Source organism: Staurois parvus, unplaced genomic scaffold (genome assembly GCF_062004578.1).
Source record: "Staurois parvus isolate SC_StPar_1 unplaced genomic scaffold, SC_StPar_1.0 ptg000183l, whole genome shotgun sequence".
Lineage (NCBI taxonomy): Eukaryota > Metazoa > Chordata > Amphibia > Anura > Ranidae > Staurois > Staurois parvus.
In genome coordinates this window covers 7,783,672-7,810,206 of record NW_028317979.1, presented here as the reverse complement: position 1 = coordinate 7,810,206, position 26,535 = coordinate 7,783,672, and the positions used below count along the sequence as shown (strand labels likewise).

The following is a 26,535-nucleotide window of genomic DNA, read 5'->3' as shown; positions in this document are numbered from 1 at the left end:
TCTACTTTAATTGCATTAGATTAGAATTGTCACTGAGTTATGCTGACAACAAATACATGGTTTTAATTTCAGCCAGTTATAGATGGTCCTATCAGCACTACCTGGCTGGACAGAAAAACATTGATCTGAAAATCAAAGGAGCTGGGCAAAAACTTATCAGCTGAAAAGTGTCTGCAGCCAATCAGATACATTTTCCTGTTCAGGAATTCTGACAGCTGCAGGAGCAGTGGCTGCCAGGATACAGTAGCTGGAAGGAGATGTCCTTTCATTCATTATCTATAGAGTTGACAGGAAAATTGATTGATTTTTCTTGTTCAGTCTATGGAGCTGAGTATGAGAAATCCTCTAGTGACCTGCAAAGGAACCATAGAGCACAGCAAGAGACAAGCAGTGGTGCCCCCAGCTTACAATGGACATTTTAGTGAAAATGGTTTCGTAACATATTACAATAGATGACTATGAGTTTCAGCTCATAGAAATCCTACTCTGTATAGATAGTCTTCTTGTATAAGGCTAGCCATACAGAGTAGGATTTCTATGAGCTAAAACTCATAGTAATCTAATGTAATATGTTAGGAAAACATTTTCACTAAATTGTTCACTGTAAGCTTTGGGTTCCACTGCTTGTCTCTTGTTGTGCTCTATGGTTCCTTTGCAGGTCCCTAGAGAACACAGTTGTAAAGTAAAGGCTGACAGGAGGAACCACAGCACTCAACAGGGTACATACTATCTAAGTGGCATCCAGAGGATTTGACACACCACCCACCAAAAAGGTAAGTATTAAGCTTCTTCCTTTACAGGGTGCCTTTGTTTTACTTTTTTTTCTTTGGCAACAAAGTCACTTTGAAATTGATATGTATTAACTAAGGTTAGGGAAGCCTGATTTCCAGTAACGCAATGAGGAATGCTTGATTAGATGCATCAACAATTAGTTTCCATATGAAGACTCATTTCAGCTCTCCTGGAGTAATAATCAATGGCTGGAATAGTACAGGTTTATTTCTCATTAACATTGCCTTTACTGTGGACTTGCTAATTAAGGAAAGAGATTTACTCCACATATATACATGGCTGAGTTTATAAAAAAAGTATTCTGATTAAAAAAATATGACTTTTAATGTTCTCCCAAAGGATGTGTTAATCATCTACTCTAACTGGGTTAATCATCTACTAACTGAGTAAAGTTAATAGCTCTTGACATATGATTAATGTACATTGTAAGATATCATAGCATGTAATTGTTTCTCCTAGATATTTTGTGGCTTAATATCTAGAGTCTGTCTAATAACAGTATTAGGTGTTATGTCATCAATACTATTTCTTTAAAGGCTGAATTTCAAGGAGATATAAGGAAAACACAGGGATATATTTATAAAGACTTTGAACTACAGACATAGTGAATGTGCCATCAATCCAGAGCTCTGTGCTGCGACTGTGACTCCCCTGTGCACGCCGTTTAAACAGCCAGAGCCCACAACCCCAGAAGGAAGACCGGGTGAACATGGAAGTTGATGCATACTAGCGCATTATGACATTAACCTGCAGGGGGGCCAGATTTGTTTTTTAATTAGATTTTACTACCTCTTTAGGTTTTGGCATATAGGAATAAGCTGTAATATTTACATTGTTCTTCACTCCAGCAGGCTTTCTTTGTGTTCTGTGACTGCTCCCAAAAAGGTTTCTATGGTGCTCCAACCAGCAGTCGCATGCTGATGTCACATAAAATACAGGGCCGATAGTCTTGCATTGTACATGAGGATTAGGAGGGCTTGCCAACAACCTAGAGTGTCTCAGAGAAGAGGTGAGTGCTGCAGTGTGCAGACTCAAAACTTAAGGTAAGTATTACAGCCTTTTCCTCTAGACTTAGAGAGAGCAGTTAACCTTTCCAGTAGGGGGGTACTGCAAGGGTATTTTTTTAATAAAAATCCCTAAGTTTAGCTTTAACACAATAGGATAGTGATACAATATATTATCAAAGCACTTCAAAAATGGCTGCGTGTTCACAGTCACTTCTTGCTAGTAAAACAAAACCTGACACAAGTAAAATATGGAGGCTACCAATGCTGAGGACGTCTTTTTCAAAATGTCAGTTGCTTTGCTGTCATGTTGATCCTCTGGCTTTAATACTCTAAGTCACTAACCTGGAGCAAGTATGCAGGGAAGAACTTCTGATTTTTTTCCAGCTTTTCTGATCTGCATATATGTTGTTGCTCCGTGTATCAAAAATTATAAAAGGCTGGAGAGGCAGCATAACAGTCGAACAATTAGCATATTTAGAAAGATGTTAGCACTGGCAGCCACAATAGATTTCTCACATCAGGTTAAAATTAATGTTGTAGCACCGTGTAATCAGAAAAAAAGACTCCAGTAGCCAGATGGTCTTTGCTTAAAGCCTAATATATCAACAATTTTAATGTCTGATTTGAATAAATTAGCTTAATTGCAATAATGGGTGCCTCATTTTGCCTTTTTTCCCACATCTTTTTCAAGGTTACATACTATCTTCCATGTACACCCAGACAACATTTGTTTGGGATGCAGAAGGTATAGTATAGAGCTGTGGCCCTGAGGAAGGGGGCCAGTTCCCTAAAATGCGTCAACTGGCAGAAGTCGTCCATTCACCAGTTGGAGTTGGATAGAGGATGTTTTTACCTTGTGCCTTGTTCATTATACATGCTATCAGCCCACTTAACTTGTTAGTGTAATTTATGTCTATACCCTTTAATAAAGTGCTAAACATATTGCACTGAGCGTTTGCGCACTCTGTGTGTTGATAATATGCCTATGCCTTAGTATTATAATTACCATTACTGGTTTGAACTTCTTTTACACAATCTTGATCACTGTCTCTAGCAGTCTCACTCCTGGTGCTATTGAATCAACAGTTGTTCCATTTAAAGTGTATTTATACTCCAAACATGTTTTCATTTTGAATAGAGTCAGAAATGATAGCTGCCTTTTTTTTTCAATAAGTTTTTATTGTTATAAAACATAAAAGTAGTACAGAGTAACAATCAGTAGGGCTCTCAGTAAGAAAAAACATTGATAGAGGGATTGAAATGAACGTATGTTACAAACATAATGTGTAGTCAACCAGTAGGCAGCTAACTAAGTATTTACAGGAAAATACTATGATCATAAATGTATTATTTGAACAGGCCCAGATTTTAGGGCGTTTAGAAATATTCCTCCTGGCTACATATGTCAATTTCTCCAAGAGTCAAATATCATCTACTTTACCTAACCATTGACTTAATGTGGGAACAGCTTGTTGTCCCCAATATGTTGGAATAAAGATTTAGCTGCATTCAATAGGTGGGAAATAATTGATCTCTTATACTGAACTATTGGTTCTGATGTATAATGAAATAGTATTGTCCAAGGATCACATTGAAGACCTTATATGAATTACATTTAGCAAAAATGGACAAATAAATGGGCAGTCCCACCAAATGTGGCCATTAGAGATGAGCGAATTATTCAAAAATTCGGTTCGGCTGATTCGCCGAATTCGCCGAATAAATTCGCTTCGAGCCGAATATATTCGCTGCAAATTTAACTTATAAAAAGGGTGTTTCTAGGCTTCAGAGAGCCTTTATATTAGTGCAGAACACTGTACCTTTAATTTAAATGCCCTTGGAGTCTGCTGGGGAAGAGAAATAATACTGTCAGTCAGTATGACATGCAGATGAGTGCCGTCGATCTTAGAATCACCGCACACTTCACTCATTTGGGCAGTCACGGGGCCAAAACCAGAGTGTGGAGCCACAGTGTGGCGGTGGAGGCAGCAGCAATGGGAGGCCATACAGCACCCTATGACAAAATGGAACCCACCAGCAGTGTGAGGAGACCTGAAAGTGGCACATGGCAGAGTGTGGCGATGGAGACAGCAGCAATGGGAGGCCGTACAGGGACCCATGACACACTCTGGACCTGGCAGCAGCATGAGGAGGCGGTACAGGGGCCCATGACAGATTACGGGCCTGGCAGCAGCATGAGGAGTCGGTACGGGGGCCCATGGCAGATTACGAGCCTGGCAGCAGCATGAGGAGGTGGTACAGGGGCCCATGGCAGAGTGGCGGAGCGTAAGCAGCTAAAATTGAAGGCCATACAGAGGCCTATGTTAAAAAGTCCCCCCAGCAGCAGTGTGGGGAGACGACTATCAAGAGTCCAATGGCAGAGTGGCGGAGCAGAAGCAGCTTCAATTGAAGGCCATACACAGGCCTAGGTTTAAAAGTCCCTCACAGTTAATTCCAATAACGAACGCTACTCCTCCGTGCAATCTACTTAAGAGACCCTGGGCAGGTCTGGGTCCAATTTGTGGTAGAGACTGGTTTTGTTCAGCCATGCTTGAGCGAGTAATAACAGGTCTGTGCTGCCCTTTGGTGTCTGGCTTAATGCGCACAACACTGAACGTCCCAGCGTTTGTCAACGATTTGCCGTTAAGTGATGCAAACCCGCTGAACCACGTTCATGAGGAGCCGGTACAGGGGGTCATGAATCAGTATGGACCTGGCAGCAGCGTGAGCAGACGACAGAGGCACATGGCGCAGGGTGGCGGTGTAGGCAGCATTATTCTGAAGCCATACACAGGCCTAGGTTAAAAAGCGGAAGCCGTCAGCAGCGTGAGCAGACGACAGAGACACATGGCGCAGGGTGGCGGTGGATGCAGCAGTATTCAGAAGCCAAACACAGGCCTCGGTTAAAAAGCGGAAGCCGTCAGCAGCGTGAGCAGACGACAGAGGCACATGGCGCAGGGTGGCGGTGGAGGCAGCAGCAATGGAAGGCCATACAGCACCCTATCACAAAATGGAACCCACCAACAGTGTAAGGAGACCTGAAAGTGGCACATGGCAGAGTCTGGCGATGAAGTCAGCAGCAATGGGAGGCCGTACAGGGACCCATGACACACTCTGGACCTGGCAGCAGCAAGAGGAGGCGGTACAGGGGCCCATGGCAGAGTGGCGAAGTGTAAGCAGCTTAAATTGAAGGCCATACAGAGGCCTATGTTAAAAAGTCCCCCCAGCAGCAGTGTGGGGAGACGACTATCAAGAGTCCAATGGCAGAGTGGCGGAGCAGAAGCAGCTTCAATTGAAGGCCATACACAGGCCTAGGTTAAAAAGTCCCCCCAGCAGCAGCGTGGGGAGACGACTATCAAGAGTCCAATGGCAGAGTGGCGGAGCGGAAGCAGCTTCAATTGAAGGCCATACACAGGCCTAGGTTAAAAATTCCCCCCAGCAGCAGTGTGGGGAGACGACTATCAAGAGTCCAATGGCTGAGTGGCGATCCGGGAAGTCAGCGTTGTGATTGCAGATGCAATGCAGAAATTCTACGAAGTAATGCCGTGGGTGCGAAGAAGATCATATACCGTCGTACTTCCATCCATAAGACGGAACAACCTGCGAACCGGGAGCTTTATTGCCCTGACCCGCTGAGCAGCTTCTGGGATACCCAAGAGGCCCATGGCAGAGTGGCGGAGCGTAAGCAGCTTCAATTAAAGGCCATACAGAGGCCTATGTTAAAAAGTCCCCCCAGCAGCAGCGTGGGGAGACGACTATAAAGAGTCCAATGGCAGAGTGGCGGAGCGGAAGCAGCTTCAATTGAAGGCCATACACAGGCCTAGGTTAAAAAGTCCCCCCAGCAGCAGTGTGGGGAGACGACTATCAAGAGTCCAATGGCTGAGTGGCGATCCGGGAAGTCAGCGTTGTGATTGCAGATGCAATGCAGAGATTCTACGAAGTAATGCCGTGGGTGCGAAGAAGATCATATACCGTCGTACTTCCATCCATAAGACGGAACAACCTGCGAACCGGGAGCTTTATTGCCCTGACCCGCTGAGCAGCTTCTGGGATACCCAAGAGGCCCATGGCAGAGTGGCGGAGCGTAAGCAGCTTCAATTAAAGGCCATACAGAGGCCTATGTTAAAAAGTCCCCCCAGCAGCAGCGTGGGGAGACGACTATAAAGAGTCCAATGGCAGAGTGGCGGAGCGGAAGCAGCTTCAATTGAAGGCCATACACAGGCCTAGGTTAAAAAGTCCCCCCAGCAGCAGTGTGGGGAGACGACTATCAAGAGTCCAATGGCTGAGTGGCGATCCGGGAAGTCAGCGTTGTGATTGCAGATGCAATGCAGAGATTCTATGAGGTGATGCCGTGGGTGCGAAGAAGATCATATATAGAGATGAGCGAATTATTCAAAAATTCGATTCGGCTGATTCGCCGAATTTGCGGAATAAATTCGATTCGATGCAAATTTATTTGCTGCGAATTTAACTTATTAAAAGGGTTTCTAGGCTTCAGAGAGCCTTTATATTAGTGCAGAACACTGTACCTTTAATTTAAATGCCCTTGGAGTCTGCTGGGGAAGAGAAATAATACTGTCAGTCAGTATGACATGCAGATGAGTGCCGTCGATCTTAGAATCACCGCACACTTCACTCATTTGGGCAGTCACGGGGCACGACGAAGAAGATGAAGAAGAAGAAGATGAAGAAGAAGAAGAAGAAGAAGATGAAGAAGAAGAAGATGATGAAGAAGAAGATGATGAAGAAGAAGAAGATGAAGAAGAAGAAGATGAAGAAGAAGAAGATGAAGAAGAAGAAGATGAATAAGAAGAAGATGAAGAAGATGAAGAAGATGAGGATGAAGAAGAAGAAGATGAAGAAGAAGAAGAAGAAGAAGAGGATGAGGAAGAAGAAGAAGAGGATGAGGATGAAGAAGAAGAAGAAGATGAGGATGAAGAAGAAGAAGAAGACGAAGATGAAGAAGAAGATGATGAAGAAGAACATGATGAAGAAGAAGATGATGAAGAAGAAGATGATGAAGAAGAAGATGAAGAAGAAGAAGATGAAGAAGATGAAGAAGAAGATGATGAAGAAGAAGATGAAGAAGAAGAAGATGATGAAGAAGAAGATGATGAAGAAGAAGATGATGAAGAAGAAGATGAAGAAGAAGAAGATGAAGAAGAAGAAGATGAAGAAGATGATGAAGAAGAAGATGAAGAAGAAGATGAAGAAGAAGAAGAAGATGAGGATGAGGAAGAAGAAGAAGAGGATGAGGATGAAGAAGAAGATGAGGATGAAGAAGAAGAAGATGAGGAAGAAGAAGAAGAGGAAGAAGAAGATGAGGAAGAAGAAGAAGAAGAGGATGAGGATGAAGAAGAAGAAGAAGATGAGGATGAAGAAGAAGAAGATGATGAAGAAGATGATGATGAAGAAGATGATGAAGAAGAAGATGATGAAGAAGATGATGATGAAGACGATGATGATGAAGAAGAAGAAGATGAAGAAGAAGAAGATGAAGAAGAAGAAGAAGAAGATGAAGAAGATGAAGAAGAAGAAGATGAAGAAGAAGAAGATGAGGAAGAAGAGGATGAGGAAGAAGAGGATGAAGAGGATGAAGAAGAAGAGGAGGAAGAGGATGAAGAAGAAGAAGAGGAAGAGGATGAAGAAGAAGAAGAAGAAGAGGATGAGGATGAAGAAGAAGAAGAAGAAGAGGATGAGGATGAGGATGATGAAGAAGAAGAAGAAGAAGTAGGATGAAAATAAGAAGAATTCCAGTACAGCAAAAAGTGTATCTGCAGAGAGCTCCGCTATTTCTGACAGTTCTCTGACAGTTCCTTCACATTTACAGCAGTTGAAACATTGTATCTATTTGTTTCCGAATAAAAACATCTGTATCCTAAATGGAAACAAATAGATACAATGTTTCAACCGCTGTAAATGTGAAGGAACTGTCAGAGAACTGTCAGAAATAGCGGAGCTCTCTGCAGGGACACTTTTTGCCGGCTGTAGAAGGGATGAAAATCGGCCGATCGGGAAAAATTCGATTCGTGCATCCGAAGTCTGCTAATTTTCGGATTCGGTGCGAATCGAATTTTTCCTAATATTCGAAACGAATTCCACTTCGCCAAGTTCGATTCGCTCATCTCTAATCATATACCGTCGTACTTCCATCCATAAGACGGAACAACCTGCGAACCGGGAGCTTTATTGCCCTGACCCGCTGAGCAGCTTCTGGGATACCCAAGAGGCCCATGGCAGAGTGGCGGAGCGTAAGCAGCTTCAATTAAAGGCCATACAGAGGCCTATGTTAAAAAGTCCCCCCAGCAGCAGCGTGGGGAGACGACTATCAAGAGTCCAATGGCAGAGTGGCGGAGCGGAAGCAGCTTCAATTGAAGGCCATACACAGGCCTAGGTTAAAAAGTCCCCCCAGCAGCAGTGTGGGGAGACGACTATCAAGGCCTCCCTCTCAGCAGGTGTGAAAAAGGCCACCATTTTTGAATGGTAGCGAGGGTCCAACAAGGTGGACAGCCAAAAGTCATCCCTCTGTCTGATGGTTATTAATCGGCTGTCGCTACGCAAGCAACCGAGCATGCTATGGGCCATTTGTGCCAAGGAATGCGAGGGACTCCCTGCCTCCATCTCCACAGCATACTGCCACGGTGCATCTGGGTCCTCTGTCTCCTCCTCCTCCTCCTCTACCAGATGCTCCTGCTCCTCCACTCCTGTCCGCTGAGTGGAAAAACCACCCATTTCACTCAATAATTCCTGAGCACCAATGTCCTCCTCTACCTCCTCCTCTTCTTCCTGTCCTGCCCCCACAGGGGTCATGTGGCGTTGAGATCTGTGCGCCACGTCTACCGCACCCTGACCAGCCATTGTTAACAGCATTTGTTCCAGGACGTGCAACAGAGGAATGACGTCGTTCATCCCATAGTCCTGCCGACTCACGAATAGCGTGGCCTCCTCAAAGGGCCTGAGCAAGCGGCAGGTGTCACGCATGAGCTGCCAATGGCTGACATCTAAGTTACACAGGGGAGTACCTTTATCCGCTTGTAACATCAGGAAATCGGTGATGGCCTTTCGCTGTTCGTAAAGGTGGTCTAACATATGTAGGGTTGAATTCCACCTTGTTGCAACGTCGCAGATCAGGCGATGCTGTGGAATTCCGTTCTGCCGCTGCAGCTCAAGGAGGGTGTGCTTTGCGGTGTAGGAATGGCTGAAATGCATGCAAAGTTTACGTGACATTTTAAGGATGTCTTGCAGTGGGATGGTGGATTTTAGGAACCGCTTGACAACCAGATTGAACACGTGAGCCATGCATGGCACAACCTTCCTTGACGCAGAGCAGACACCATGTTCTTTCCGTTGTCGGTCAACATGGTTCCGATTTTCAGTTTGCGCGGAGACAGCCATCTGTCGATTTCTCTGTTCATTACACTCAGAAGTTCCTCCCCTGTGTGACTACGTTCGCCAAGGCATACCAGGTGCAGCACAGCGTGACACCGTTGCGCCCTGCACATGTGATATGCCGGTCGGGTAATGGGACTTGGCACGGGGGTGGCGGCTGAGGACACGGCGGAAGAAGAGGTGGTAGAGGCGGACATCTTTTGTGGACCAAGGACGTGCAAACGTGGAGGCAAAAGCGGCGTGATCTGTCCAAGTTGCTGGTGTGGCTGTGCCGGCACCACGTTCACCCAGTGGGCCGTAAATGACATGTACTGTCCCTGACCGTAGTTACAGCTCCACACGTCGGCGCTGCCGTGCACTTTGGCAGAGACCGACATGCTCAAAGACTGGCCCACCATCTCTTCTACATGTAAATGCAGGGCTGGCACTGCCTTTTTGGCGAAGAAATGCCGGCTTGGCACTCTCCACCGCGGCTCGGCACAAGCCATCATTTCTCGGAAAGGTGCTGAGTCCACCACTTGGAAAGGGAGGGACTGCAGCACCAGCAACTTGGACAGGAGGACGTTCAGCTTCTGCACCGTCGGGTGCGTGCTCGCAAACTGTTGTCTCTTGGAAACGGATTCCAAGAAAGACTGCTGACGGAATCCGTGAAGAGGAGTAGCAGGAGAAGGAGCATCTGAACGAGCGGAAGATGCCAACGAGCGACAACTCCCCTCAGCAGAGGTGTTGGAGCCTTGACTGGCTAATAGAGGGCGATTGACGTCGGGTGACGGAGCAAGTAACGGAGCGGGTGATGGAGCGGGGGCTGGGGCAGGCAGAACCGCCGTATCTTTATCACGGTTTTCCCAGGCCACCAAATGGCGACGCTGCATATGCTGACGCAACGCTGTAGTCCCAACATTGGCCCCCTGGCCACGCTTGACTTTCTGGCCACATAGTCGACATACGGCTACGTTTACTTCCTCGGGCGGCTTGACGAAAAATTGCCACACCGCCGAGTAGGAAACTTTGCCCCCGCTACTCCTCACTGGCTGACTGCTACTTCCTCCGTGCACACCGGCACCACTACTGGCCGTGGTGGTAGGCTGCAGTGGAGCTTGTGCTCTACTCCGTGGCCGTTTGGCTCCACTGACACTGCTGCGACCCTGCTGCCTCCTGAGCAACCCACCGATTGTTTTGCTCGCTGGCAAGCTGGCACCCTCTTCTCCTGATGATGCGGAAGCAATAGCCTGATGACGACGAGGCTGCCAAGTGCGATCAGCCTCATCATCATCAATTAGGGTCTCCGCGTCACTACTAGCCCCCTCGGCTGCGTGTGGGTCAGGAGACAGACCTGTCTCTAGACCGGCTACCGAGCCACTCTCCTCGCCAGTACTTCTTCGCCTGGCTGCTGAAGAGGCGGATGTCTCCCCCCGTTCCTGACCGCCCTCTGTTAGCTCTTCCTCACTGTACAGTGGGGCTGAGCCCACAGCATGCGATACTTCGCTTGGTGAGGGAACACCAAAGGACAGGGGCAGGTCGAGGACACGTGATTTCAGTGGGCTTGCTCCCGGGCCATGCCAACTAACGGTTGTGTCTGACGTACCCACCGACCGTTGGCTGTAGGTGTCAGAGGTGACCTGGGAAGAGGAAGACGACCGAGTCAACCAATCGATGATGGCAGGGTTGTCGGTGGAGACACGACCGCTGGATGACACCGGGAGCACTGGCCTCTGGCTGCGACTAGTGCTGCCTCGACCCCTTCCTCTGCTGCCACGTCTGCTCACTCCTGAAACATTGCCTCCTCTGCATGTTGTCTGACATACTCTTTAATTCAATAAGCACCCCAAAAATAAAACCGGATTTAACTCTTTGAACGTACAATAGTGGTTGTGAAGCAGAAAGTCAGTTTATTTAGCACAATCGGTCAATTGCAGCTTGCTGTTGGCTGGAAACTGTACGTTTATGTCACTGGAATGCACTAATCACCCAAAAAATATTACCGCCACCCGGCGTGTAAATGGATCTAACTCTTTGAACGTACAATAGTGGTTGTGAAGCAGAAAGTCAGTTTATTTAGCACAATCGGTCAATTGCAGCTTACCGTTGGCTGGAAACTGTACGTTTATGTCACTGGAATGCACTAATCACCCAAAAAATATTACCGCCACCCGGCGTGTAAATGGATCTAACTCTTTGAACGTACAATAGTGGTTGTGAAGCAGAAAGTCAGTTTATTTAGCACAATCGGTCAATTGCAGCTTGCCGTTGGCTGGAAACTGTACGTTTATGTCACTGGAATGCACTAATCACCCAAAAAATATTACCGCCACCCGGCGTGTAAATGGATCTAACTCTTTGAACGTACAATAGTGGTTGTGAAGCAGAAAGTCAGTTTATTTAGCACAATCGGTCAATTGCAGCTTGCCGTTGGCTGGAAACTGTACGTTTATGTCACTGGAATGCACTAATCACCCAAAAAATATTACCGCCACCCGGCGTTTATATGGATTTAACTCTTTGAACGTACAATAGTGGTTGTGAAGCAGAAAGTCAGTTTATTTAGCACAATCGGTCAATTGCAGCTTGCCGTTGGCTGGAAACTGTACGTTTATGTCACTGGAATGCACTAATCACCCAAAAAATATTACCGCCACCCGGCGTGTAAATGGATCTAACTCTTTGAACGTACAATAGTGGTTGTGAAGCAGAAAGTCAGTTTATTGTACACAATCGGTCAATTGCAGCTTGCCGTTGGCTGGAAACTGTATGTTTCTGTCACTGGAATGCACTAATCACCCAAAAAATATTACCACCAGCCGGCGTGTAAATGGATTTAACTCTTTGAACGTACAATAGTGGTTGTGAAGCAGAAAGTCAGTTTATTTAGCACAATCGGTCAATTGCAGCTTGCCGTTGGCTGGAAACTGTACGTTTATGTCACTGGAATGCACTAATCACCCAAAAAATATTACCGCCACCCGGCGTGTATATGGATTTAACTCTTTGAACGTACAATAGTGGTTGTGAAGCAGAAAGTCAGTTTATTGTACACAATCGGTCAATTGCAGCTTGCCGTTGGCTGGAAACTGTACGTTTGTGTCACTGGAATGCACTAATCACCCAAAAAATATTACCGCCACCCGGCGTGTAAATGGATCTAACTCTTTGAACGTACAATAGTGGTTGTGAAGCAGAAAGTCAGTTTATTGTACACAATCGGTCAATTGCAGCTTGCCGTTGGCTGGAAACTGTACGTTTGTGTCACTGGAATGCACTAATCACCCAAAAAATATTACCGCCAGCCGGCGTGTAAATGGATTTAACTCTTTGAACGTACAATAGTGGTTGTGAAGCAGAAAGTCAGTTTATTTTGCACAATCGGCAAACTGCAGCACCAACTGTGCACGACAGCCACCAAAAAAAAAAAGGGTGTATGTCACTTTAAATTTTCGATTCTTTGATTGCTGTGGCCCTAAGTAACGATTCTGTGTCTCTGAGTAACGATTCTGTGTCTCTGAGTAACGATTCTGTGTCCCTGAGTAACGATTCTGTGTCCCTGAGTAACGATTCTGTGTCCCTGAGTAACGATTCTGTGGCCCTAAAGTCTCTGTGGCCCTAACTCTGTCCCTTAATACACACAGGTCTGTCTCTCTTGAATGACCGGAGGCTAATGGAGAATTCTAAGATGGCCGCGATTTATAGCTCCACCATTACACAGTGCTGGCTGGCTGCTGATTGGCTAATGCGATCACATGTCATGAATGCATTATGGGTCAGCGCGCCTTGTCTGCGCGCCTTCCCAGAGATCCCCGCCCCATCTTCTCTGTCCATTTTCTCCGTCGCCACACATGTCGCCGCCATTTTTGGGAAAATTCGATTCGTGCATCCGAAGTTTGCTAATCTTCGGATTCGTCGCGAATAGAATTTTTCCAAATCTTCGGAACGAATTCCACTTCGTCAATTTCGATTCGCTCATCTCTAGTGGCCATGTTTTGCTTTGCTGCCAAAATTCTGCCAACATAAGGGGAGTTGGATAGGAAAATGGTATGAAGTTTAGTTCGTGTGTGATGCCAGCGTGTGAGGAGTTTGAAATTTACTTCTTGAATTTTAGAGGATAAGGAAGATACATGAGAGAGCTGCATTATTGTATCTCTTTGTTTATCCGTGAGTGAGGTTTGTATATCTATTTCCCAGCTAGAGAGATAGGATAACACAGGTCTTGTAATGAAAGAAGAGCCTGGTAGAACTGTGAGACACAATGTAGCAGGGGTTCTCTTGGTCTGAAGATGGCCTCAATTGGAGTCAAGTCTTGTATGGATCGTATTGGTTACAGTAAAGATCTTAGGAATCAGGATAACTGGGTGTACCTCTAGTGGTTCATTATAGTAGTACATGATGAGCCACATAAAGTCTGCAGGGGTTTGATGGTGGTGTTCTAAAAAACATAATGTAACAGTGGTATAGGATCCAAAAACCACTGTTTAAAAACCCCTGTCCATAGAACCTGGAAGAAAGTAACTGTGGTTGAGTAGAGGCATGAGTGGAGAGTTGTGTGCCCATTTAAGGTGGTTATGGATTGCATCCTAAATTGATAAGGTTGATATTGTGAGTGGAGAAGCCGTGGGCACCAAAGATTGGAAAGGAGCCATGATATGATAGAAAAATATGCTGAGGCTAGGGAAGATTCCAGATTAACCCAGGTCTTAGAGATAACTGCTTTTGAGACAGTCTTGCAGAGATTCATTTCATTTCCTGTCTGGTAAAAATGTTGTCTACAAGAGAGAAAGAACTTTCAGTCAGGGACTGTGTGCTGTTCAAGTCATTGAATAGTCAGAATCCTCATGCCTCAGGATTATATGTCGCATGATTCCTTCCACCTTGTCCCTAATTTGTGGCCATTCTCAGAGATCAGCTGCTGGTCCCTCCTTCCACAATTTTGATCATTAGAGGACCAGCAATCGAAACTGTACTCCTCTCCATGCACAAACCTGCTACGGTGGCTACAGTGAGACCCTGCAAAGTAGCAAGTCCTCCTACTTGGACTGAAAGATTTTGCTTCAAAGCTGCACAGGCAATTGGGATAGCTATAACAGAAGTGTACACTATGAATATTTTTTCGTCAACGCAGGTTTGATAACACCTTAAGAGAAGGGCTAGAACCCTTTAAACTTTTTATTGTTGTCTGTTTCCCTGTTGCAGATTTTCCTTCACTTCCTGTCTGGTAAAAAATTGTCCTGGATGTAAATAAAATAAACTGACAGGGATTCTAATCTTTCCCTATTCTATCAAAAATGAAATTAAAAGATTTGAGGTACAGTGGGACAAAAAAGTATTTAGTCGGCCACCAATTGTGCAAGTTCTCCCACTTACAAAGATGAGAGAGGCCTGTAATTGGCATTATAGGTAGACCTCAACTATGAGAGACAAAATGAGAAAACAAATCCAGAAAATCACATTGGCTGAATTGGAAAGAATTTATTTGCAAATTATGGTGGAAAATAAGTATTTGGTCACCTACAAACAAGCAAGATTTCTGGCTATCACAGACCTGTATCTTCTTCTTTAAGAGGCTCCTCTGTCCTGCACTCATTACCTGTATCAATGGCACCTGTTTGAACTTGTTATCAGTATAAAAGACACCTGTCCACAACCTCAAACAGTCACACTCCAAACTCCACTACGGTGAAGACCAAAGAGCGGTCGAAGGACACCAGAAACAAAATTGTAGACCTGCACCAGGCTGGGAAGACTGAATCTGCAATAGGCAAGCAGCTTGGTGTGAACAAATCAACTGTAGGAGCAATAATTAGAAAATGGAAGACATACAAGACCACTGATAATCTCCCTCGATCTGGGGCTCCACGCAAGATCTCACCCCGTGGGGTCAAAATGATCACAAGAACGGTGAGCAAAAATCCCAGGACCACATGGGGGGACCTAGTGAATGACCTGCAGAGAGCTGGGACCAACGTAACAAAGGCTACCATCAGTAACACACTACGCCGCCAGGGACTCTGATCCTGCAGTGCCAGACGTGTCCCCCTGCTTAAGCCAGTACATGTCCGGGCCTGTCTGAGGTTTGCTAGAGAACATTTGGATGATCCAGAAGAGGATTGGGAGAATGTCATATGGTCAGATGAAACCAAAATAGAACTGTGTGGTAGAAACACAACTCGTCGTGTTTGGAGGAGAGAGAATGCTGAGTTGCATCCAAAGAACACCATACCTACTGTGAAGCATGGGGGTGGCAACATCATGCTTTGGGGCTGTTTCTTCGCAAAGGGACCAGGGCGACTGATCCATGTACAGGACAGAATGAATGGGGCCATGTATCGTGAGATTTTGAGTGCAAACCTCCTTCCATCAGCAAGGGCATTGAAGATGAAACGTGGCTGGGTCTTCCAACATGACAATGATCCCAAACATACCGCCCGGGCAATGAAGGAGTGGCTTCGTAAGAAGCATTTCAAGGTCCTGGAGTGGCCTAGTCAGTCTCCAGATCTCAACCCCATAGAAAACCTTTGGAGGGAGTTAAAAGTCCGTGTTTCCCAGCGACAGCTCCAAAACATCGCTGCTCTAGAGGAGATCTGCATGGAGGATGGGCCAACATACCAGCAACAGTGTGTGCCAACCTTGTGAAGACTTACAGGAAACGTTTGACCTCTGTCATTGCCAACAAAGGATATATAACAAAGTATTGAGATGAACTTTTGATATTGACCAAATACTTATTTTCCACCATAATTTGCAAATAAATTCTTTCCAAATCAGCCAATGTGATTGTCTGGATTTTTTTTCTCATTTTGTCTCTCATAGTTGAGGTCTACCTATGATGCCAATTACAGGCCTCTCTCATCTTTGTAAGTGGGAGAACTTGCACAATTGGTGGCTGACTAAATACTTTTTTGCCCCACTGTATGTCCCATGCCATCCCATACTTCCTGCAAATCAATATCACTTAAATGCCAACACATTTTAGTGGCTCCATTGTTCAAATATTCAGTGTTTCCACTGGGCTTTAAACCTCATCAATTTCAATAGTGGATGGAAAAAGGTTTATAGTGTTTTGGACACTTTCTCGATAATAGAGGTATACTGAGCCTTGGACACTTGAACAGCTCAAAATGCCTTCCTCTGAACTTCTGTCACATTTTGCATATATTAGTAATATTACTACAAGAACCAACTATTTTCTGCTATCTTTACCAAGCTACCTCATTTGGCTTGGAAGACAGACTTGGCCCCAAAGATAAGTGAGGAGGACTACATAGAATACATAGCGAAATACTTAATGTGACTATCATAGAGACCAGTTACAGTATAAGGTCCTCTCTGACTGGTATCTGGTTCCCACCAAACTCAACAAAATTTACCCTAAGATTTCTCTTTTATGTTTCAAAGGGTGTGACCAGATGGACCCCATGTTCCACATATTGTAGACCTACCTCAAAATTAGATGTTTGTGGTCAAAGATCCATTCTCTGATACATTCTGTTAACATGATAAATATCCCTAAGAGCACTCGCCAGGCTCTCTTAAATAAATCAATTGATGACATCTCTGGGCACTACCAGACAATTAACTACATGTTTATGGCAGTGAAAACATAATTTGTTAGGGCATGGAAGACCTCTCTGGTCAAAACACAAGATCACTTGAATCATGTCTAATAATAAAATAGTAAGTAATGTGTAGGAGATGTTTGAGAGACTTTGGAATCTGTGCATACTTTACTGGCAGGCCCCTACTCAAGCCTAAACACTGGGGAATGGTTGGGATGAGTCTTTGACTGGGGTGCTTGCTTTCACTCTTCCTATTCTGTTTCTTCACTTGCCCCTTTCTCTGTTGATTTTGGAATTGATGTGCTTTAAAATGCTCTATGAAAAACTAGGAGATGCCTTAGTTTAAGTATTACCTCATTGTCTGCCATAGATGGATTCCAACGTTTTAAAACTGCCATCCGTAAAATGTGCAATCTGATTTCTATTTGTATCCTGCTGACATTTTATGTGACTGTATGATTCAGTATTTTGCTAACTCATCTCCACAGTTAGTATTCAAATTGTGCTTTTACTGTATATCTTGAGCAATGTACTGGAAAGGATGTGCAAACTTCTGTTTGTATGCCCTTTTACTGAAAAGGTAAACGTTTGGAGTATAAATACTCTTTAATTCTTTAGGTAAAGATCCACCTACAGCTAAGAAGGACATGACACCATGAACTGTTGTATGATGACTGTAATCATGATCTGTAATCATACACTGTAGCTTTTGAAATAAATGCAAGATTGCAAGAGCAATAGCGGTTGTGCAGATCATCTTAATGGGATATTGTTTACAGCTGAGCAACTGTGAAACGGGTACCCGTAAGCTTTTTCTGATGAAGGACTGAATAGGTTGTAGCATCAATACTTGTTTTGTGCTATGAGAGTTGAGGAGTGCTCAGTACAAAAATTCATGACACTTAAAGTCCAATTCTTTATCTGTATTGATTAAAAGAAGCCAACACATTTTGGTGGAAATGCCTCTTCCTTCCTCGGGGCTAATATACAGGACTTTCTGTACATTAGCCCTGAGGCAGAGGGAGGCATTTCCCTTGAAACTCGTTGGCTTCTCTTGATCAGTAAAGATCTGGACTTCAACTTCTTAAGTGTCATGAACTTGTACTGGGTGCTCTTCAACACTCACATTATAGCTCGATATTCATTGGATATCTTCTTTTAAAACCATCAGTGAGACAGCAGCCCAAGGCCAGAGCAAGGACTAATATATACGGCTTGTTCACTACCTTTCAGCCACTTTAAAGGAGGACTGACTCTGGGTTATACCCCAAAGTACAAATACCCCACTTCAATTGGGCCAGCATTAACACACATACACACATCAACTCCCACACACTAAAAACATGCTGGAAGGTAAATTGGCTTCTGTCTAAATTTGCCCTACTATATGTTTGTGAGGTAGAGACCTTAGATTGTAAGCTCCTTGAGGGCAGAGACTCATACAAATGTACAGTGCTGTGTAAATTGTTGACACTATATACAGTAAATACCTATAATAAATAAATTCACCTATCTGGATAGTCAACTAGGGACCCAGTGGTTATTTTCTTGGTCTTAGTATTAATTAAATACAGTTAGCATTGTCTGTACAGGATTTTTCTTGTTTTTTCTGTGGGGAGGCGGATTAAATGCTGATTACAATAACAGAGCTTACAGTTTTGACAATACGGAAAGTTGTCGATTTGCGCTTCAGGCAAAGCTCAATAGGAGAAACATGTACATACAACAGCTCTGATCATCCAGGTGCATAGCTGCAGTGCACAGTAGTTTGTACAGAAAAAAATAAACTGGTGCATTTAACCAGGGTTAGATGGGAGATTAGAAAGGGTGAATAGGGGGTGCAGGTGAGTATTCCTGGGTTATAGGACACGGGGAGGCTGCTCCTAAGCTCTCAGTGGCAAAGCATAATTGGTTACAGAGAGATAAGTACAGGATTTTCTAATATCTACAATATGATAAGGTTCTCAGTTTTGTTATTGAAAAGCTTTCCTGCAGGCATGCATTAGTTAATGTGTGGGAGTACACAGAATATGACTGCCTTCCCTGAAGCATTAATTGATAGTTAGCAGGTTTGGCTGCCTGCCTCTCCTGCTTGAGCTGTTCTGTCTGTAGGAGGGAAAGAGATGTATTTTCAGCACAGCTAAAAGCTTGTCGTTATGTCAATCAATGTCTGATTTTGTATGGCTTCTAAAGTTAAAATAATGTTTGATATGCAAAATAAGGTCTTTGTCCAGAACCTCCACAAGACAGGTGCAGAATGAACAGACCTCACAGCATCACTTATCCTACATGCTTACTTGCTGATGTTTTGATGCCGTTGCGGCTAACTGTTGTGAGTAAAGTGTAGCCCTCTATACTGTATATCTGTATACTGACATTTGTTTAAAGTCACCATGTCAGCCACCTAAAAAATTCAAGATGAAAGTTTGCCTTCTACCTTAGCTCTATAACAGTGCTGTAGCCTCCATTAGTATGAAATAGAGGGAAGATAGGAGGCAAGGCTGCCAGAAAGGTGAGTATAATAATGCTTTACCAAGTAACCTTTATATCTAAGGGAAAAAAACACTTAATAAATTATATTTTCACTTTAAAGCAAAATGTGTGAAATGGTTTGTGGTGGCACTCCAAGCTAGAGAACAAGAGGAAACCACCCCGCTGGTATAGGAAGAGGGAGTAGCATCTGTGAATGATTCCAGTGACATCTATGTAGTGGAGAAATGGACGCCGCTCAAACCAGCGTCGACTGAGGCCATCCTTCACACTGGACTCCTTGCAACTTCAGATACAGTACAGTTAAGTGAGCACTGTTAGCCTAGGACACAGATGATTTACTAAAACTGGAAAGTGCAAAATATGGTGCAGCTGTGCATGGTAGCAAATTAGCTTCTAACTTTAGCTTGTTAAGTCAAGCTTTAGCAAAAAAACCTGGAGCTGCACCCGATTTTGCACTCTCCAGTTTTAGTAACTCAACCCAAATGTGTTAACAGCAAGATCAACAGGTAACCCCCCCCCCCTAAAAAAGTAGGATTGGTACAGTGCAATATTTAAAATGTTTATTTTTTGATTTGGGTACTCTTTAATATGGCAGTGAATCCAGATTAAGAATTATTTTTCTGATTAGTGAACAATCTAGCTTTTGAAGCCAATCTTTTTTTTAAAGTTTTGGATACAGTAGTGAGGGTTTAGAACCCCTTTCAGATTTTTATTGTTGTCTGTGTTGTAATCAGGGAGATTGACCTTCTGGTGACCATTGTAATTGGAAGAGAAAGTGATGGGAAAATTCAAACTTTGAGTCACCAGAACAGAATTAGAAATCTGTTCCAGTGATAACTGTTTAGCTGGGGACTTTCCTCACCTTGGAGAGCTTAATTTCCTGTTGTGTTTACAGAGCAGGTAATGACAATGTGACACAGATGGGAAAAATAATATTAAAGGTTTTAAAGTGTATTTGCAAACCTTGTATTTATATGTTTTGGAGAACATAAGGAAGGGTAAAAATGACTATCAGTTCATTTTTTTTATGCCCCTTTCACACAAGGGTCCAATCAGGTCTGCCTGTCAGTTTTCAGGTGGACCTGATCGGATCCTTCATTCATCCCTTGTGTCCGTTTACACCCGCTTACCTCCAGTCAGATTCGGTCTTCCGTCCTGGCAGATCGGATTGGAGGGTGCAGTCAGGTGTAAATGAACAGCAGAGTCCCTTTACACCTGACTACTTGCAGAGTAAGCTCTATCTATGTATGCTCTGCAGAAACTGAGGGGACACAGACCTGTCAGGCACCAACTCTGCTCTGATCAGCAGGGAATCAGCAGACAAATCCCCTGCTTATCTCAATGGAGCCTGTCCCGTGTGATAGGGGCCTTAGGGAGATTTCAGTTCATTTCCTATCCTGAAAATATAAAAGGAACTGAGAGGAAATCTCTCCAAAAAAAAAATAAATTCTATTCTTAGTTGTGATATGCACAAGTCTCTACATTAGAAGATGTATCCTTATCTCTTGTTCTGGTTACAATTGTACAATTTTGGATTACCCATTATTTTCTGTCTTGTGACAATGGTCATCAGGACAAATAGTGTAGGTAAATCTTTAACGTGGGGACAGACAGCAGTAAAAATTGACAACGGTTTTACCCTTTCCTTCTACATCAATATCAAAATCAAAGTTTTACCAGTGTATACACATTGACCATATTCTTTACAAAAAAAGAATATAGAACTGATTGGACTTTAGATATACAGTGCCTTGAAAAAGTATTCATTCCCCTTGAAATTTTCCACATTTTGTCATGTTACAACCAAAAATATAAATTTATTTTATTGGGATTTTGTGTAATAGACTAACACAAAGTGGCACATGATTGTGAAGTGGAAGTAAAATGATAAATGGTTTTTGAAAGTTTTTACAAATAAATATCTGAAAAGTGTGTTGTGCATTTGTATTCAGGCCCCCTGATTCAATACTTTGTAGATCCACCTTTTGCTGCAATTACAGATACACATACAGCCAGAACTACAATGAAATGGTTTAGATCAAAGCATATTCTTGTGTTAGAATGGCTCAGTCAAAGTCCAGACCTAAATCCAATTGAGAATCTGCGGCAAGACTTGAAAATTGCTATTCACAGATGCTCTGCATCCAATCTGACAGAGCTTGAGCTATTTTACAAAGAAGAATGGGCAAAAACTTCACTCTCTAGATGTACAAAGCTGTTAGAGACATCCCCAAAAAGACATACAGCTGTAATTGCTGCAAAGGTGGTTCTACAAAGTATTGACTCAGGGGGGAATGAATACAAATGCACACCACACTTTTCAGATATTTATTTGTAAAAAATTTTGAAAACCATTTAGCATTTTGTTTCCAATTCACTATTATGTGCCACTTTGTGTTGGTCTATCACACAAAATCCCAATAAAATACATTTATATTTTTGGTTGTAACATGACAAAATGTGGAAAATTTCAAACGGTATGAATACTTTCTCAAGGCACTGTACTTGAAGTAAATTTCCTATTCTGAGTGTGGGGATGACAGGGTGATGACAAAGCTGAGCTAATAATTTATGACATACATTGTAATTTTAAATAAAAAAGATCCTTTTAGATTTAGAAGCAAAAAAAAAAATTACGTTTGACCCTTCTTACGTTAACTCTTAATTAATGTTACATTTGTAGTCTATGATTTTAGGATATAGAAAATGACTATGGACTGGCTTTGAATATATATAGTTTATCTAAAAAACAAACAAGCCATTAAATGTCACTTTAAAAATGCAAAGTAAAATATGTTTCTGCATTTAAATGAGAGAAGATTCTACTCACGGAAATGTAAACAGCTGCGAATGCTGCCAGGGTGGCATGTTGAGAAGGGAAAGATTTTCTGCCAACAAAAGACAAGCACAATTATAGTGTTTATTAAAGTTCCTTTAGAGACATAACCAATTACATAGCAGCAAGAAAGCTTTAATTAGTTTACATTCCTTTCTCAATTTAGGAGCAAAGTTCATGATTTAAACCAGTTTACCTTCCGGTAAACTCTGCTCAGAGAACTGTCATACCGCCATCATGTAGTGAGACTGCTGGAAGTTGTAGTCCGCTCTGAGGAATACTGACTCATTGGGGTTTATTTACTAAACCTGGAAAGTACAAAGTCAGGCTCACTTCTGCATAGAAACCAATCAGCTTCCAGGTTTCATTGCCAAAGCTTAACTGAACAAGCTGAGATTAGAAGCTGATTGGTTTCTTTGCAGACGTGAGCCTGACTTTGTACTCTCCAGGTTTAGTAAATAAACCCCATTGGGACACCGTTGACTTCTGCCATTCTAGACTTTACCAATAATGGATTCTACCCGTGCAGGTATGCTGGGGCAGCCACAACTACAGTTGGGGTTATTTAGGGAAAATACTTACTGTTCTGCTAAACTGTTGCACTGAAGTTTTTCCCGTAAAGACTTTAAAAGTTGTTCTGCCTTTCCTCAAGTTATTCTAAATGGGGTGTATGAAAGTAACCAGCTCACTACACACAGACATCTGAAGCTTGGGTCAGTTAAAGCACATTGGGATATGGAGTCATTCTCTTCAAGAGTTAACCTTGTTCAGAAGAGAAGGACGTGGTTGTCAAGAGTAACAAGGCCAGTAGTCAGTACAAGCATCCTGTTGTTAAGTGTGGTAACTGCACTGGGTGAGGTTTCCTCGGGGAGGGAGAGGATTACCTTTGGGGCCCCTTTCCCAGTAGCCCATCTCTTGTAACAACAGGAGTAGATCAACGTTACACTCTTCAAATATGCCTGTAAAAGCCCATATGTGCACTAACACATAGGCTATAAGCAGCATTTTTTTCATGCCCATTGTGCATGAGGTCTTACTCTTTTTTTTAATGGTTAATATATACTAGGTGATTGCATTTACAATTAGTTGTAAAACAGCTTTTCATCAGGCCATGAATTTGCAGATATCTTTTTTTATTTTTAAAAGACTAAAGAAAGTGTGCCTTCCCAGACAAACACACACCAGTTATGGTATCCCTATTTCAAGAGACAGCGAGTATTCTGTCCCCAGCTTTGTTGATATTAGCGTGCATAACTTTTGGGATTAGTGGTCTTTGAAGAGAGGTTTCCAGAAAAAAGGGGGTCCCCTTCCAAAGTACATATGTTAAAACAGGAAAAAATTATCGTTAGAATTAGCATAAGTAAAAACAGGAAAAAAAATATTAAATACCTAACAAAGTTCATACCAGGACATCATATGTGTCCAGAGCAAACATCCTGAAGACCTTTCCCCATCTCACAATACACTCAAAATGATCTTACCCTGGAGTTTAGACAGCAGAAGGTTTGTTCTGGGTCTTCTAGAAAAAAAACTCATTTTTAATTTACTGAATATTAGGTGGTTCCTCCCAGTAGTAACATTGTAAATGTCGTTGTCATGGGTTCATGTCACGATCACAGTGTGGTCATTTTGATACCTCCTATTATTTATTCCCACTAACTGACCTTTTGATATCATGTTACATCTGTAGTGATGTTTGGTTTCCCAGGGGCTAATTGCAAAGTGCATGTTATAGCTTATCTTATTTACTGTATATCAACATTAGGTATCCAACTATCTTCTTTTATGTTCCCTCTGATATTGTGCTTTTTAGCTTAAGGGGTGTATGATTTACAGGACATGTCTAACATTTTATTTATAATGCATTAAGAACCTATTAACTATAACAAAAATCATTCTGAAACCAAACAAGTTGCTTGTGGCAGGACACTTTTATATATGCAATATATATGACTGTACTTGCTTGTCCTAATAATGAGCAAGGTGCCATCACCATTTTTCAAATACAAGACAGTCATCAGGTTTTTCCACATATCAAAATGCCGCATCATATATATTCAACCTTTACCTGCCAGCATTAATGACAGCAAGATCTTGCCCTGAGCAAATGTCTTCCAGCACGTATGGATTTTCTTTGCAGGACACATTTAGGGATGTGTAGTTGGGTTTACAGACTGTCAGGAAATAAGGGGTCTGGTATCCAGTGGAGAGCTGGATGATATCTGTAATGAGAGCTGTAGAGCAAAGTCCGAACACATGGACACCTTGGAGGAAAACCAAAAGTAATTGTTAGTGAGAGGTCAGATCCAAGCTTTCACTGCAACAAATTTAAAACTGAAGGAAACTGTAAAATCTTTAAACCTCATTAAAGGCACACAGAGACATATGATAATAGTTACCATATCCAGCCATTTATAGTCAAATTGGACATTTTATGTCAATGGGTACTGTAATTAGACACCCCTAGCTGATTGTTTTTAGCAATGAAGCAATCATTTAGTTTCATTTCATAGTTGATTGCTATTGTGTAAGACTGAAGATAGTCCCTTTCAGTGCGACCCCTCCCTTCATCATAGGTATAAACATACACAGTCAGGCATAGCTTTTTATGAAAAGATCTCTTTGTGGTTGGTCATACCAGTGTCTTTGACCTCCATATGACATCTGTGGGGTCTATTAATCAATGTTTTTAGATAAATGTAGATTTATACAATGTTCACCCAACATGCACCCAGTTTGAACTTAAAGTGATATTAAAGGCAGATCTTGTTTTGGTTTAAAAATTACAAACATGTCATACTTACCAGCTCTGAGCAATGGTTTTGCACAGAGCAACCCCAATCCATCCCGCTGGTGCTCCTGGCCCCACTCTCCTTCCTAATGCCCTCATAGCAAGCAGCTTGCCATGGGGGAACCCAAGCAAGCTTGCTCCTGAACTGCTGCTCTGTGTGTCCATTCACAAATGCAGCACTGCTTGTCCCCATCCCCTGCTCTCTCCTCATTGGCTTGCTGCCTATGATTGACAGTAGCGGTAGCCAATGGCTTCCACTGCTGTATGAGCCAATGAGGCGAGAGAGACCTGGGAGAGCTGAGGCTCTCATAAACATTGCTGGATTTAAATGGGGCTCAGGTAAGTTTTAGGGGGGCTGCGGCACACAGATTTTTTTTGCATGAATGCATGAAAGTAAAAACTTTGAGTCCTTGCAACCACTTTACTATACTTTTCTTTACTCAGCTATAAAATGTGTGAATCTTGAATAAAAGTTGTGTAGATGTTGGGTGAAAACCTTAATAATTAGACCCGATAGATGTCATATGGAGGTCAGACACACATGTACAACCAAACCACCAAGATACATCTCATAAAGATTTATGCCTGAGTATGTATGTTTGCAGCAGCCTGAGACCCCTTTCAGATGGGGAGGACTTGTCAGCTGACCCGCCTGCTCAGCAGGGAACTCTCCACTAATCCCTGCTGAGCAAGCAAATGACAGGACTGTGTCCTGCAGAGCAGACACAGCCCACTGTTTTCTATGGGGTGATCAGATGGAAACGGACCTCCTGTCCGTTTCCACCCGACTGTCATTTGATTCAATCTCCTGGATGGATGGGGAATGGATCCCCATCCATCTATTTTTAGTGCACAGGATCAGATCGGATGCCGGCGGGTGTCAATGGACACCGCCGGTCCATTGAGGGCTATGGATGGTCAGATTGGGTCTGCATGAAAAACTGACAGGCGGACCCGATCGGATCGTCGGTGTGAAAGAGGCCTAAATCATTTCATTCTATCCATCAATAAGATGTACAAAGCACTGATGTTCAGGACCTTGAACAGTCCAATCACAGATCAGCATATATCTGTTTTAACAACTCAATGCCATGCATCTATATTTAGACCATATGGTTTGTTAAAGGAAACTTGTACTGAGGACCGAAACTGTCATTCCTGACCCCTCATCTCTATATACAAATTCCCTGCCTGTCTTGCTGATCCTTTGATTCTAGTACATCTGAATCACTTGAATCACCAACCTAGAACAAGTAGGCAGATGAGGTCAATAATAGCAACTTCTATATTTTTTTCTGTACAAGTTTACCTTAAATACAATCCAGTTTTGCATTTTTGTTATGTATGTGTTGTAAAATCCCTGACTTGGGATAGAACGAGAAAGCGTTAGACACACAGGAATCTAGAATATAGTACATGTCCCTGACAAGAACACATACAGTACACAAATAAAATCCAGCAGATTCTGTCCATTCCCAGCGCTATCCATAGCTACAAGAAAGCTTGCACTGGAGTCCCACATAATAAAGCAGGTTGAAAGAAGATTGTTATCGGTATGAATAACAAACCACTGAATAGTTAATCCTCAAGATTTTTGCTTGTTTCGTAAAAACAAGCTTTTAGCATAAAATCTTAAAGCATTCTGCTTTTGTGGACAGAACATTAGTGTACAGTATATACTTT

General features: G+C 42.9%; 1 protein-coding gene across 1 annotated transcript in view; it reads right to left on the bottom strand.

Moving 5' to 3' along the window:
* The window catches only part of PLPPR4 (phospholipid phosphatase related 4), a 169,408-nt gene that overhangs the window by 14,218 nt on the left and 128,655 nt on the right, over window positions 1-26,535 (bottom strand). The window contains exons 4-5 of the mRNA XM_089677287.1: window positions 24,130-24,325; window positions 22,056-22,113 (exon numbers count right to left, since the gene is read on the bottom strand). Of these exons, the coding sequence (XP_089533413.1) occupies window positions 22,056-22,113; window positions 24,130-24,325 (254 nt within the window). The remainder of the gene's footprint in view (window positions 1-22,055; window positions 22,114-24,129; window positions 24,326-26,535) is intronic.